Raw genomic sequence first — 15,806 nt, 5'->3', positions numbered from 1 at the left:
AAAAAGAGGCACTGTCACAATTCACTATTGTGTTTTTTTTTTCCTCTTTTTTTTTTTTGAAGCAGCAGCAGCAGCGAAGTAGTTTGCTTTTTCCTTTAAATATTAGGGGTACATCTAATTGCAAGAGAACTTTCCCATTTCCAGGGTGCTTTGGAAGCTAAAAGTCTTTATAAAAGTTATGTTGCCTTAAAGAATTAGAAAGCAATAATCCTTACTGCTTGTACAGAGCTTTAAATCTCAAAAGCAATTTACAAACATGAATTAATCCTTGCAGCCTCCCTGTGAAGTGGGCAAATAACAACAATCATTTTCATCTTTTGGCAGCATATGGACAAAGGTCTCCAGTGCCCTTCCTAACTGAACTGACTCATCAATGTGACAAAACCTCTCCAGCTCTGAGGCCACCCAACCTCCTGCCCAGCCGAGAGGTTTCAGACCAGTAAAACAAAGAGCAGCAGCTTTGTCTTAACCACCACTAGAAAGCAATAGCAAATACACAAAATTTGGAGGAGAAGAAAGGGCTTCAGCCCTGCTATTACTCAGAAAGACAGCATCGATTTACCTCCTGCGAATTGATGGAATTTCCTTTGGAGATATCCTGGTTGTCTGCAAATTAATGCTCTCCCACACCAGCTGGGCAACCCCAGGCTAACAGCAGGTGCCAGCCACAGGAGAGCCTCTGCCCTTCAGACTGAACTCCTGACACGACCAGCGAGTGCAAACACACCCTCCCGAACCAAAACCGTTTGGGGAAGGGAAGCCCCAAAGGAACCAAGTGCCAAAAACCCTAACAGAAGTGAGCACTGGGGCAATGGCACCAGTGGTCATAGGAGATGCTGCCAAACCGGCCAGCACAAGCTGCTTTGTCTGAGGGTAGCTGGTATTTTTTTTTCTCAGGCACATCTTTCAATTTCTCATGCTGCTGCTATCCATCCTCAGACAAACTTGCTGTAATTATCCTGTCACTTAACACCTGCATTTTTAAAGGAAGCTGGTGACTGGAACAGACCCACTGGCATTTGGGGCTGGAGGTGGAGAGGCAGCCCCATGGGCAGCAGGCACAGCGCTGCCCAGGGCACAAGGGGACGGATGGACTTGCACGCTGCCTCGCCACGAGGTTTGGGAGCCCGCACAGCCACGAGCTCTCAAGCAGAGAGAGAGAAATCCTTTCTGACGTGAAAACCCACTGATCAGGTAAGAGCAGCCTTCTGATGGCCCGCTGGGCTAATTGTTATAAATAGATTTGTTCACCCCCAGTACTACCCATTAGGGGATTAGTTACGACTCCTGGTATTATCTCAGCAATGATCCTCCAAAGTCAAAGCTCCTAAGAAGAAAATACATCCTCAAAGGAAGCATATACTCCAATTTCCATTAATTTGGTGGCTAGCAGAGTCTAATCCCATGAACTCCCCAGCTTCTGGTTAACAATTACAATCAGAAAACACCAGGGGGAACACAGATCTAAGTGTGCTTTGGGAACCAGAACAGGTACCAGATTGCCCTGGGATGCCTGACAGGATTTTGGAAGAGAGGCACGGGTACCAATCTGTCAAGAAGTGCCAGAGACTTGAACTCCTGGGTACAGACAATCCAGGGTCTGAATGATTCCCGTTTGCACTGCAAGTGATTGGTAATTCATCCCGTGGCTGAAGTCTGCTGGGGTACCACTGTAAATGAACTCTGGCTCAATGAACAGTTTTACCTTGCTAAATAAAATAAAAATGCCAGAGAGTAATATACTCTCACTCTCTTGTTCTTCAGAGGCACAGTTTTTTTCAGCAGGGTCTGAGCTAATCACTGCTCTGCTGCTTTCATCCACAACCAGGAGACACAAACAGGAGCAGACAGCAGCAAAATTAGCACCAAATCTGTCATCGAACAAACAGCGACTCGTGTGTTAAGGCGCTCTAACATTGCTTCTCTGGGAACACAGCTAAGTAAGTTTTTTAATCCTCTGGAGGAACAACTCTCTTCCTTCTGTGTTGCCTGTAAAACAGCCAATACATTCAATGCGTTAAAACCTAAGCAAGTCACGAAAACGCTTAGATAGTAGAAAGAGACCTGCAGGTTTATAACTTGCAAGAGCCATGCGTTGAACCGACCTTTTTGGACAGGACACACGTGAATGGAGTTACCTTAAAAGACAGCCACCACAGCCACCTAGCTGGTGGAATACCTATTTCCCCTGTGGCACCACTACAAGCATCTACAGATCGCAGGCTATCACTGTCAGCTTCGGTTGCATGTCCTGCTTTATCACTACCACTTTGTGACTCTGTGCAGGGCAGGAAGGACAGAAGGCTGGCCTTCTCCATCCCTCCCTACTGGCCGCAGGAGCCAAAAGCTCCCAAAACAGAGGCAGGGGAGTGTGGAAGATCCACCACAACTGAGTACTCCTGCTCTGGAGAAATGGGTTTCTGAAATGACTCTAAGCACGCACCTGCACGGGGTCCTGCTGTAGGTGGTCAGCAGCTGAAGCCCTTCATGGCATCAGAGGCAGCAGGTGCCAGCTGCCTTTGCTAAAACAAGATTGAAGGGGCAAACAAAAAAGGAACAAGCATGATCAAAATTGAGAGAAGGGTTTACTGCCTGGCAAACAACAGCATTTTGTTCCATACGGCTGCTAATCTCAAGTATTATTTCATCCCTGTGGAAAGCCATAGTCTGTGCAACCTGATGAGATGTGGCAACCTCTCCTATGCACATCAGGGCAGATAAGGAGTGATGGGTGGAGACGTGACGCAGTGTGCTCGGGTCCCCTGCACTGAGATAGCATGGCATTTCAATAAGCCAGGGACAGCCATAACATTGACAGGAGACAGTTTAAGAGTTTTGGTCCTGTTAAATCAACAGGAAAAAAGCAAGGCTCTGGGGAAGTCAGCAGAACGCACTACTGCTCGCCTCTTGGAGTCGCAGAGGAATTTAAGAGGATTAACTGCCAAATGTAGGTGCACCTCAAGACTCATCAGGGAGATAAGATATCATTATCAGATATTATGGGAAGTCTGAAGGACAGTTCCCTGACACTGAGAAGGATGAGCCCACCACAAATCTTTTACTTCCTAGAGACTGGATGTATATCCACACAGAGGTAGGCATTATGCAAAATGAAGCTGTAAATCAGTCTTGGGAACAAAGACAGACCAGATGTAAGCACCTCTGTCCTCAGCCTGACATCCCCATCACCTGGAACTAGCGCTGGAAGAACGTGATTCATCCACCCACAGCAACTTCAGAGCATTTACCCTTGGGATTCGAAGGGACTTTCACTGATTGCGCCAAAAGAAGAAATTGCCACAGCACACTCTTGAGGGAAAAGAAAAACAAAATCAAATTTGGGACCTTCCTGAGTAGATGAGATACCTGCTACATTCATCATTCAAAGGAATTATTCACCTGGTGACAGCTGGGTTTCGAAGCACTCTGATTTGCTCCCCTCCTAGATGAGCCCTGTATGTGGATGGCCCTGAGGAAGCAATTTGTACAGGGAAGGGAGGGTAGGGAAGGAGGGCCTGGCTGACTGCTGGCATTCATGCAACAGTAGTCAGCATTAGGAGAATCAGAAATGCTCTGAAAGTTTCATGAAACTTGAGGAAAACTTAGCTGAAAAAACTGAAGCCCTGGAAATTGTCAGAGCTGCTTCAGTGTGGTAGGGGATAAGAGACTTTGCGCAAGAAAACATTGGGTGGTGGGACCTAGGTAAAGTCACCCAGACAGACAGTTGTTAAAACTGCAATGAGGGCACATACGTCTACTCGGAACGCACGCTGATATTCAAGCAGACAACTCCACAGAGCAACTACGGGGGTCATCTCCGGCCATCTCCCTTCATTACCAAAGAGGAGAGCAAGGGATCACTCCATACAACCCACCTGCAGCCTCGGCGCTCCACAAGCCGTGCATCCCTCTTACCAGAGGGCTCGTGTGGAATTACAGGCAAGTGTCTTACTGTCTTCCTTTCCTGACACAAAATAGAGTCTGTCCCAAAGGGACTCAAAATAGGCAAGATGAACACAAATGACTCATCTTTTTTCCTTTAATATAGTCCTCTTTGTGGGACTATTCACCTGTTGTAGTCCTGCATATATCAATCCTTAAATTCAGATGTTCTCACTCTCTGATGCAAGTTTCGTAGAATCATTAAGGCTGGAAAAGACCTCCAATATCATCTGGTCCAACCAGCACCCTATTACCAATGTCACCCACTAAACCATGTCCCTAAGCACCACGTCCAACCTCCCCTTAATCATTCCCAGTGATGGTGACTCCACCACCTCCCTAGGCAACCTGTCCCAATGCCTGACTGCTCTTTCTGAAAAGAAATGTCTCCTCATTTCCAGCCTGAACCTCCACTGCTGCAACTTGAGGCCATTCCCTCTAGTCCTATCACTAGTTACCTGTGAGAAGAGGCCGACCCCCAGCTCCCCATAACTTCCTTTCAGGTAGGTGCAGAGAGCAATGAGGTCTCCCCTGAGCCTCCTCTTCTCCAGACCAAACACCCCCAGTTCCCTCAGCCGCCCCTCACAGGACTTGTGTTCCAGGCCCTTCACCAGCTTCATAGCCCTTCTCTGGACACGCTCCAGGGCCTCCATGTCCTTCTTGTAGTGAAGGGCCCAAAGCTGAACACAGCACTCGAGGTGCAGCCTCACCAGAGCTGAATACAAGGGAACGACCACCTCCCTGGCCCTGCTGGCCACACTATTCCTGATACAAGCCAGGATGCTGTTGGCCTTCTTGACCACCTGGGCACACTGCTGGCTCATGTTGAGGCAAGCATCCACTGACACGCCCACATCTTTTTCCTCTGCACAGCTTTCCAGCCACTCTGCCCCAAGCCTGTAGCACTGCATGGGGTTGTTGTGGCCAAAGTGCAGGACCCAACACTTAGCCATGTTGAACCTCAACCCATTGGCCTCTGCCCATCCACCCATCCTCTCCAGGTCTCTCTGCAGGGCCTTTCTACCATCTGGCAGATCAACACTTCCCCCCAACTTGGTGTCACTGCACACTTACTGAGGGTGCACTCAATTCCCTCATCCAAATCATCAATAAAGACATTAAAGAGGATGGGCCCCAACACTGACCCCTGGGGAACACCACTGGTGACAGGTCACCAGCCGGATTTCACTCCATTCACCACCACTCTCTGGGCCTGGCTGTCCAGCCAGTTTTTAACCTGTCCAAGCCACAGGCTACCGGCTTCTCCAGGAGAATGCTGTGGGAGACCATGTCAAAGGCCTTGCTGAAGTCTAGGTAGACTATGTCAACAGGCTTTCCCTCATCCACCAGGCAGGTCACCCGGTCATAGAAGGAGATGACTTGGTCAGGAATGACTTGCCTTTCATGAGCCCATGCTGACTAGGCCTGATGCCCCGGTTGTCCTGCACATGCTGCGTAATTGCAGTCAAGATGACCTGTTCCATCACCTTTTCTGGCACCAAGGTCAGGCTGACAGGCCTGTAGCTCCCCGGGTCCTCCTTATGATCCTTCTTATAGATGGGTGTCACATTAGCACCTCTCCAGTCATCTGGGAACTCTCTGGATGACTATGGCTGCTGATAGATGATGGAAAGCAGCTCAGCAATCACATCCACCAACTCCCTCAGCACCCTCAGTTGGATCCCATCTGGCCCCATGGACTTGTGACAGTCCAGGTGGAGCAGCAGGTCTCTTTTTCCACCTGAACTGTGGGGGTTTTCTTCTGCTCCTTGTCCCAGACTTCCAGGTCATGCAGTTGAATAACCTGAGAATAAGTGGTCTGGCTAGTAAAGACAGATGTAAAGAGGACATTAAGAACCTCAGCCTTTTCCTTACCCTCAGAAATCACGTTCCCCCCTACATCCAGTAAAGGATTGAGATTCTCCTTGGCCCTCCTCTTGCTGCTAATATAGTTATAAAAACATTTTTTGTTATCCTTAACCATAGTGGCCAGGTTGAGCTCATACTGGGCTTTGGCATTCCTGAGTTTTTCTCTGCATATCCTGGCAACTTCCTTGTACTCACCCCACATTGCCTACCCCTTCTTCCACCGGACATAAACTCTCTTTCTCCCGGACACTCACCAAAAGTTCCCTGTTCAGCCATGCCGGTCTTCTTCACCGCCAGCCCATCTTATGGCACACAGGGACAGCCTGCTCCTACACCTTGAAGACTTCTGGAGGAGCATCCAGCCTTCCTGGGCCCCTCTGCCCTTCAGGACTGACTCCCAAGGACCCTCCCTACCAGTGTCCTGAGCAATTCAAAGTCTGCCCTCTGGAAGTCCAAGGTAGCAGTTTTACTGACCCCCACTCTCCTGACTTCAAGAGAAGAGAACTCTACCATTTCATGGCCACTCTGCCCAAGACAGCTCCCTACCACCACATCTCCCACCAGTCCTTCTCTGTTCAGGAACAGCAGGTCTAGTGGGACACCCCCTCTAGTAGGCTCACTAACCAGCTGAGTCAGGAAGCTGTCTTCCACGCACTCCAGGAACGTTCTAGACTGCTTCCTCAGGGCTATATTGTATTTCCAGCATATGTCCAGGATGTTGAAGTCCCCCATGAGAACAAGCGCTGGCGACTGAGCGACTTCCACCAGCTGCTTATAGAACGCCTCATCCGTCTCTTCATTCTGGTTTGACGGTCTGTAACAGACTCCCACCAGGATGTCCACCTTGTTGGCCAACCCCCTGATCCTTACCCACAGGGATATTGGCATATTTTTATTCCCAACCCCGAGCTCAACAGCATCAAAACACTCCCTAATACAGAGCGCCATGCCACGAACCCTCCTGAGTTGCCTGTCCCTTCTGAAGAGCTTGTAGCCATCCATTGCAGCACTCCAGTCATGGGAGTGGTCCCACCACATTTCAGTGATGGCAACTAGGGCATAGCTTGCCTGACACACCATGGCTTCCAGCTCCTCCTGTCTGTTACCCATGTGTGCATTGGTGTAGATGCACTTCAGTTGTCATTGCCCTCACCCCTAAACCAGGGACTGCTTCTCCAGGCTCATCTCTACAGAGCCTCATTTCATCCCCATGCCCTTTCATACCTAGTTTAAAGCCCTCTCGATGAGCCCTGAAAACCTGGAACATTGTCTACAAAAGAGGAGGAGCATGGATGCAGACTTTAAAACATCTTGGTCCCTCTGCTGGGAGGGAAACTGTAAATCAGAGCATGTGTGTGAACGTAACCTACCCTTTTACAGTTTACAAATGGGGCAGTTTTGTGAAAGCTGGTCTTACCAGGAACAGAGTCAGAGCTCTTGAAGGGCTGGGAAATACACTGGGTAGCTAACAGCTCTGGCCGCGTACGCAAATACATAAAAGATGCAGAAGCACTCTTCAGTGCCGTTAGCCAGACAAAGCTACGCTTCAAACAGACTTATCCAACTGCTTCCCACCAGGACCGCACTGAGGAAGAAGGAAAGCTTGGTTAAAGGAAAAATGATACAATCTGCACTTATTTCCTACGTTTGTACTCCCCCCTGCCTTCTACAAACAGCAGCAACAATGCGATGGGATGAAGTTGTTCGTTAGGAGGATTAAGGTACTGATAATGGAGCAAGATGTTCCTCCAAGTTATATGCGCACATGTTCATGTAATAGACTGAAAATCTTATTTTGGACTTTCACTGTGTCGTAAGTAATTACAGGCCAAGAAGTTTGTGCCTCTCCCATTCCCACATTTCTGCACAAATAAAGCGCATTCCCTCCAACCTTCCAGCCCCATAGCCATTGAGGTAAGCGTGAATATTCTGGATTTTCAGCAAGATTTGTTCTATAGATTCACAGCTAGGATTCTTAAAGATCTTATTTTAAATTAGCAACTTCTCACCTTCCCGCCCCAGCAGACGTTTTTGCTAACAAATGCCTGGTTTGTCAGCAATTCCCTTTCAAGCAGACAGACTCACTGCCGACTAACCCCGAACATGCATTCAAAGGAGCTAGAGCCCTGATTAAGTAAAGCTGTTGGAACAATGGGAAAATATAGTAGGTGAGAAAGCTTGCACTCCAATGGCCATTGTTTTATTTTATTTATAGATGGAATAAGAGCGCACAGTTGAACTAAATCTAGTACTGTTTGCACAAAAAGCCATTTCTTCAGCAGTAAAGCTGCTCGGTCCGTACTGAGGATGGCTATTAGTCAGTGCTGGCTTTTAGGACTAAAGCTGCTGACCATCTTCAAGACGTTTCACTGTACGCTTTCACATCGACATCACACACAAAGCCTTTTCATATATCAAGACGTGTGAAAGAAGCTCCCCAACAGAACACCGATGCTTGACTGCTCTCCACCTTGTAATTAGCAGATTATAATGGCTCTTCACTCTAAATCCCCCAAAGATCCAGTTATTTTCTTGTTGCATGACTCAAGTCAGCTTTCACTTTTGAAAGAAAATTACAAATTCTAACCTGTGAAACAAGATGAACTTCCAATATATGAGTTTTGTTGTGTTTTTTTTTTTTTTTTTTTTTAAGAGTCAAACTAGTAAATGACAATTCCTCCCATCAGGGTAATACGTTGCACACAGAACTCTCTTTTTCATTGTTGTGATACAATCGTTAATCGATGAACGGGTGCATGGTACAATTGTTGAAGAGCAATGCACAACCCATTATCTCCCTGCGTTTCAGAATTTACTGTATGTGCCATCACAACTGCCTAACATTAATCCCTTCTGAATAAATTTAACAGAATACTATCTCTACTAGGAACATCAGGCCCAAGAAGAATTAATTGCTTCTTTAAACTGAGAAGTTCTTTAAGAGGTCTTATGCGCAAACTATGCCATACCAAGACTTTTCAGTAGCAGCAACATCCAGCTCTTCAGGTTTTAAATCTGGAACAGAACACACATGCCTAAATGGTGGTTTTTTTAATCCTTGGAAACTGTATTTTTTTTTTTTTTTTATCTTTTTCTGAAGGTAATTCCTTTGTACACAGAGATAAAACCTCCTTAGGCTTATCTGGGGAAAAAAATGTGATGACTAAAATCTAAAAAAGGTCTCATCTGTGCTTCTTTCTAGCTCCAGCTGTAGATACTGAGTTTTTTCCTCCCTCTGAGTTTATAAATGCTACACAATCACACCTGCATAGCAAAATAAAGATACTTTAACACATTAACCTACAGATTTACAGATGACAACACTCCTTCGGCTTGCTTTCTTTGGAAAGAGTTGCCCACAACCATACACGCACGCATGAAACTTCTTCTCATGTAGGAATTCATAGGTACTCTATAAAGGGGAAAAAGCATTCAACCAAATTAGTTTTCATCATCCTGCCTCATGCAGAGCTTGAAGCTTCTTCATGAGACAAATCTAGCCTCACTACGAAGTGAGAATAGGTAGAAATTCAGCATCTCATTGAATCCCTGCCCTCATTTTTCTGCAATTCTATACTTTAACCTCTTTACCATGGACACTTTTATTAAGTTTTCTGACACTTCCCCATCTGGTATTTTCCAACTGCAACTCTCAATACATGAACATATCCTTCTTTCCTGCCCTAAGAAAGCCTCCCCGAAGAAGCAGCCGGCTCATTTTTGGATTTTACACTTAATGTATTTTTCTACTTCTATTCAGACCAAACTCAGCACAAGAAGATACCACGCAACTGGAAGCTTATTCGCTACTATATACACCCAGGTTTCTGTATTCACAGCACACGGGTGCTCAGAGGAAAGCAGTCCAAGGCTTGCTCCAATGACACACTCAAATAAGTAGTAAGCCATCTCTCAGCCAAGTGAGAAATCACTTTTTCATAGCATGACCCTTCTTTTCAGTGTGCAGCTCTCAAGAAAACATGCTCAACGAGGCAACTAAAGACCAGGCTAGAAGAAAACAGACACACATGTGGATGTAGCTGCATGCAGCTGGGCACCGATTTGCTCCCTTTTGAATTCAAGACGGAAACAGGGCTAATGAAACTGCTTGGAAGAGGGCAAAGAAATCTGTGCAAAGGCGAGAGCCAGCCAGCAAAGCCCACCCTAGGAACTGCTGGCACATTACAGGCAGCCACCTCTGTAATTTAGTCGTTTTGGAACCAAACTTCTTTTGATGAGCACCTAATTTATTTAGAATTCAAGATGAGAATAACTTGTCAGAGGCTTATTACTCTGCATCTACTGCTTGCTGAACTACACAGCTTAAACAGCTGTTGCACATCCGTTGTCAGAGCAGGTAGAGAGACATATGTTAAAACCAAATTATGTTGCTATTAACATACACACCCAACCCCTCTTCCTCCCCAACGGGCAAGTTTTCTCCTCTTCTACATGTGCAAATACTGAGCACCGCTGCCCATCTATCTGTGACAAGATCTCTAAAGCTGCTCGTTTCTATCACCAGATATTGTGGGATTTCAGCCACTCCCCACAAACAATCAGCTCAAGGCCTCAAATGAAGTGCCAGCAGTATATAAATATAGCTTGCAATAAGCCCACAAAAAACATATACATAAACATGCAACACATTAGCATCAATTCTGCAAAACCACAGGAAATAGTTAGGCATTAGTTTTGTGAAAACAGCTTTTAGCATCTATTCTATTAGTACTAAAGCCCCCAAACATTCATTTGGCAATTCTACATAATGCGATGCAGCGCGGCGCTCAACAACTGCATCGTCCAAGAAGTGCATTCTCACGCCCATACATTTTCCTCCTTCTCTCCCTCCCTCCTTCCTCTTCTGTTTGTTGCACTCAGTTATTACCTCATGCTGGAGGTGATGAATTTAATCTCTTCCCAACCAAGGTCATACCGCCCTGCCCATCAGTGCTGCATGTGGCAAAAAGGAAGCCCTGGGGTGCTGGTATTACTACTGTTATCACTGCTGTGTATGCCTCCCTCCTAAACGCTCATTTTTTAATCAGAGAAAATGTGTGATCCGAGAAATCACCACCAACTCTGCATACGAGTACTCAGAAGTGTGACCTAAATCTGGTGGTTTAGATTTTCATTTTGTGCAGACCAACTGCAAACCATCAGGGATCAAGGGCTGTAAACAGAAGTCACTAGAACGTGAAAAGCCTCTTCAGATCTAGCTACCCTGAATTACACAAGCAGTTTACTCTACAAACACAGCCTACTGCGAGTGCTGCACAGCCCAGTCCCCAAGCACAGCACGGACCACTGTTCCCAACTGCTGCCCTGGGCTGCTGAGGGGGAAGGAACAGAGAGATGCTGCTGGGAAACCCCTGAGAGATGCTAGAGACATCCTTTGCTGTGCTTCCCAGCTCCTTGCTCCTCTGGAACTTGGAGCACTCTCCTTGCCCCACTGCGAAGGGCAGATTCCAATTTGTTTAAACCCTTCATGTTTAGATAGCTCTCCTATGCATCTCTCTTTCACTCTCTAGATGTGTTTCCCCATCTCTCTCACCTTCTCTTTACTTCTTCCTCCCCATTTTCAGCAAGTCAGTGCTTTCTCTCCCAGCTACACTACATCCAATACTTCTCAGCTGCACAGTTCCCTCTTTCAAACCTTCACACATGAAGTGACAATTCCCTGGTTTGTGCAAAAACACTTCCATCTTTCCCAGATCATCTGCCCATATCCTTTGGGGACTTCATATTTTTGGGACCAGTCCCTCACATGGGCTCTCTCACCACAACCCTACTTTCAGCGCTCTGTTCTCCAGTTTCAGGTGCCCAATCTACAGCACCATGGCACATCTTTGCATCTCTGCTCTCCCTGCCCTTGTGAATCCAGCTTTGTAAATCTCGCTTCCCTTTCTTTCCAACCCTTTTGCCTCCAACACACTAACACCAGCGTGCACATTTTGCTTGGGTTCAGAAAGGGAATGGACGAGGGCTGACCCCCCCGTTCCAGCCCCAGCATCCAGCTACTTGACCAACCTCATCTGCTCCTGCATGCCTTCTCTCCTCCGCTCTGTACTTCCAGGCCCCTGACCTCCTTAGTGCACGAGGATGACATACCTCTTTTCCTCTGGTGCCTGCCTTGACTGTCAGCTACAGCTTATTCCCACATTCACGTCAAACATCTGCCTGGTTAGAGTACAGAAGAACATAAGGAGGCAGAAGCCTTGAGGTTATTGAGGTTAGAGGCTGAAGCTCCACGTGACTTTGTGGGGAAGATAACCATTGCTGGGCCAGGAGCCGTCAGCAGGTGATCCGTGTCAGCAGCCTGGCACACGCGTTCCTCCAGACATCCTTTCTTTGGTGCTTTTTTCCTGGAACACAAAGCTAATTTTGCATGTCATCTGCTACGTCGAACTAGAGCATGCTCTTCTGAACGCTGACAAATGGTTTCTAAGTTGGTCCAAAAGGAATGGTTCAATGACACCTCCCGTGCCCTCCAAAGCTCAGCACACCACTGATACTGCCAATGGTTTCCGCAGGCCAGGCACTGGAGGTAGGGTCCTGAATTAAAAGAGTCTCCACATAGAGACACCACGAAATAACTCATTAAGGTGGTCAAGCTCCTGCTTACCTTTCTCTCCCAATGCCATTTACATCCTCTAAATTTCCAGTACCAGTTTAATCCTCTAAATAGGAGGAGTGCTGTGGGCTTAAAATTGACCTAACCACCTTGATGTTAATATTTTAAATTATTAAGTCTTAGTTCTCTAATGCCAATAAATCATTTATATGTGCACATTTAATTAACAATCCAATCAGTAAAAACAACTTAGCATTCACATAGCATACTTTACCAGAGGAACCAAAGACACATTACAACATTAATTAAGTGTAACAAATGTCCTGGTGAGGCAGCTGAAGTATTATCCTACTTTGACACGTGGGGAAACCGAGGCAACACCCCCACTGGATTTGCTCAAGGTTAATCCAGATGTTCACAACGAGACACTGAAGACAAGAAGCAGCAAGTAATACCCCTGAGATTTCACTCTTCTAATAAGCATTCCTTTTCTGAGCTGTGCTGTTTACTTATTTGCTGATGAGAAACCTGTTCCAGCGGCACTCCTCTCCCAGACAGACTAGGGGCAAAAACCCCATCAGGCACACTAAAACACCCCCCCAGCCCACATCAGCCTGCCAGGTGAGGCTGAAGGCACTGGGTCCAACATGCTACCTAGCCGAGGGGTTTGGACAACATGCAATGGCCCTTCAGTATTGGGAAATACCAGGAGCCCCACTATCGTCGCTCCTCTACAAAGCTGTGTCTTCACCTGTGCGTCATGCCCCACGGAGCCCATCCTGCCACTGCCCCTTCCCTTCTCACACCCACGCCAGCTGTTTGAGGACACGCTCCTCAGCCTAAAGTTCTAGATCCAGCACTTTTGTTTGAATCCCCCGTTTGGTACAGAAAAAGCACTGGTTCCTGGGACTGATGCTATAGCTGACAGCCAAATTGATTTGCCCACAGTGCTGTCACTGATGGCTTTTTTTTTGATAGTGCCTGGCAGCCACCTGGAATTCAGCACAGCAGCCCATCCCAGGCAAGTCCAGCCTTGTGCTTGCTGAAGCTCATTAATTCTGCTCTGTATGTAGTTACTTGCTGTTGTAATGCTTTAGATTTCCCAATTATCACATGGTGAAACATTTCAGACCCAGATGATGCCTACTGTCAGTCCCTTTAATCCAACTGCATGCCTGTAAGCAAAAACGGCTGCATTTTCATAAGTTTTCACTGAAATGCAGAGGAGCTCATCTCCTCAACCTCTTTGGCAACTGGATCTCTGAAATCAGGGGACCTGAGTACTGATGCAAAGCCTTATGATGGCAGGATGCAGAGCCTTCCTTCTCCGAGCACAGTGATGCACAAAGCCTTGCTTAGCAGCATGGGACTAAACCCACCGCATGGCACCATTCTCTCAAAGCAAAAGTGGAACAACAATTAATGCATTATTGGCACAGATGGTAAAATCAACACAAGAGAACAGGTTAATCCTAAAAGATGTCAGGAATGGCAGAGAGCCAAGCTGAGTCAGGCTGGCTGGGTCAGCAAGAGGGGAACGTTTGGCAAAAAAACTCACAAAATGGCTGATGGACTGAGGAAATGAATTTATTTAAAACTGATAACAGATTCATACTCCGCTACTGTTCATTTTATATGGCTTGGCTGTCAAGCCTTCAGGGGCAATAAACTGTCACTTGCTGTCTGCTTGGACAATACCTAGCAAATTGGATCTTATACCAATTGCAGCTCCTCTGCGCTGCCCTAATGAAAGTCACCTCCACCTGCCACACGTGCAAAAAAGCTCATGTTCAGACAAGCTGAACCCAGACAGTTCATTTGTAAGCTTTAACTGTAATAATGTCCCCTGAACGTCCCCATCCGTTCTGACGTCAAATCCCGCCGTCAAGCCAAAACAGAACTCTGATAGCACAGCAACGAGGGAGCCGCGGCGGATGCTACGCAGTGCCTGCAGCAGGCTGCTGGCTGGAGACCGCGATCCGTAACCTGCTAGGCGAAAGGGCTGGGGCAACCGTGGTTCGGACTGCACAGGTTAACGTCTCCCTCTGCAAGCAAGCCAACTTTGAAGGCTTGGGACATACGATAAAATCCTGACCAGTTTGTTAATGGGTCTTGGAATGACGCTGCACAGGGACTCGAGCGCTCTGATACCTGCAGAACACACATTAACTATTCTGGATGTTTTGCTCATGCCAGCTGGAAAAGAAACACGATGGTTTCACTGCATCTGCAAGGCTTCTAATTGTGTTTCTGGATGGGCCAGAAGTTTGGCAGCTGTGGAAATCAAAGCCTTCATTTCTCTTTAAGCCAGGGCCGGTATTTCTAACAGCAACTGGAACAAAATCAAGGGTCTAAGTGCCAATGCTGAGGATGCTGTTTGTGGGGGCAAAAATGACAGCACACCTAAGACGCTATACCTCCACCACTCAAGGCTGCAAACAGGGAAGGTGGGGGTTTAGGTGTCTGCGTGGCCAGCAGAGCTACAGCAAGGGCAGGGGAAGTGAGGCACAGCAGGAGAATCAAAATATCTGACCCCCGTCAGGCTGCTTCTACCCTAAGGGCTGCAGCTGCATGGTGGTAAGAACAGAAGAGGAAAGGATACCTGCCTGCAAGACAGCCCAGCTTGTAGCTCTATAAACCACTACAGGAAATGTAAAAATAAATATACACAAAAATATATACACACCCACTTTTTTTTTAAAGCAGGAGAAAATACACAAGCTGCAACTCTGAACACAAGTGTTTTCACAGAACAGTTTTCATCAGACTGGAAGGAGATGTGTCAGGAAAAAAAGCTAGAGGAGATTTCAGGGGGAAGGCACAAGGACAAAGATCCATGAAGCAGCTTAGAACATGGCATGGCCTGTGTATCACGAGTGAAACCACCAGCACCTGGTGAGAGAAAAGGGACAAATTGTTTCTTGCAGAGGAAGTGTTAATATTAGTATGTATATAAGCTTCATGAAGTTATCCCTATACTAATGTTATTTATACCATACACCTGTTTTGGAAAGAGGACATTGATTTAATGAATAAAAGTTTAATTAAGGTAAAACAATAGTTTCCATTAATCTTGAAACAATTCACAACCTGCTGCTCTCCTTTAACTTTCAATCCAGCTAATGGTATAAACAGGCTCAACTGCAGCACTACATACCTGAAACCTCCTGCAATGCAGACAAAGCAGTGCTTTGCCTAGAAACAGGAAGCCTTCTCTCCCAAAAATAGCGTTTCAAAGTGCTCCAAACACAGCAAGCAAATATTTTCACTGGCCAGGGCATCATATGAACACACAGGAAAATTACACAGTAGATAATCTGTTGATAAACTAGAGGTTGCCGCTGAAAACCAGCTACAGCCTCTAGTCATTTTCTTCCTCTGCCTGCTATTCTGGTGCAACAGGGTAAGCACGGATAAGGAT

General features: G+C 46.6%; 1 protein-coding gene across 4 annotated transcripts in view; it reads right to left on the bottom strand.

The window, feature by feature from the left end:
* COP1 (COP1 E3 ubiquitin ligase) overlaps positions 1-15,806 on the bottom strand; it is a 133,352-nt gene that overhangs the window by 7,128 nt on the left and 110,418 nt on the right. For 2 of the 4 annotated variants that reach the window (XM_083846005.1, XM_083846006.1), the window contains exon 19: positions 4-15,277. The exons of the other annotated variants lie outside the window; for them this stretch is intronic. In XM_083846005.1, coding sequence (XP_083702131.1) covers positions 15,131-15,277 — 147 coding nt within the window. In that variant the 3' untranslated portion in view covers positions 4-15,130. Of the gene's footprint in view, positions 1-3; positions 15,278-15,806 lie in introns of those variants that run through there. 4 annotated transcript variants of the gene reach the window in all.

This window comes from Anser anser (assembly GCF_964211835.1).
Source record: "Anser anser genome assembly, chromosome: 8".
Taxonomy (NCBI): domain Eukaryota; kingdom Metazoa; phylum Chordata; class Aves; order Anseriformes; family Anatidae; genus Anser; species Anser anser.
The sequence above is the reverse complement of the archived record's forward strand: the minus strand, read 5'-3'. Positions and strand labels throughout refer to the sequence as shown.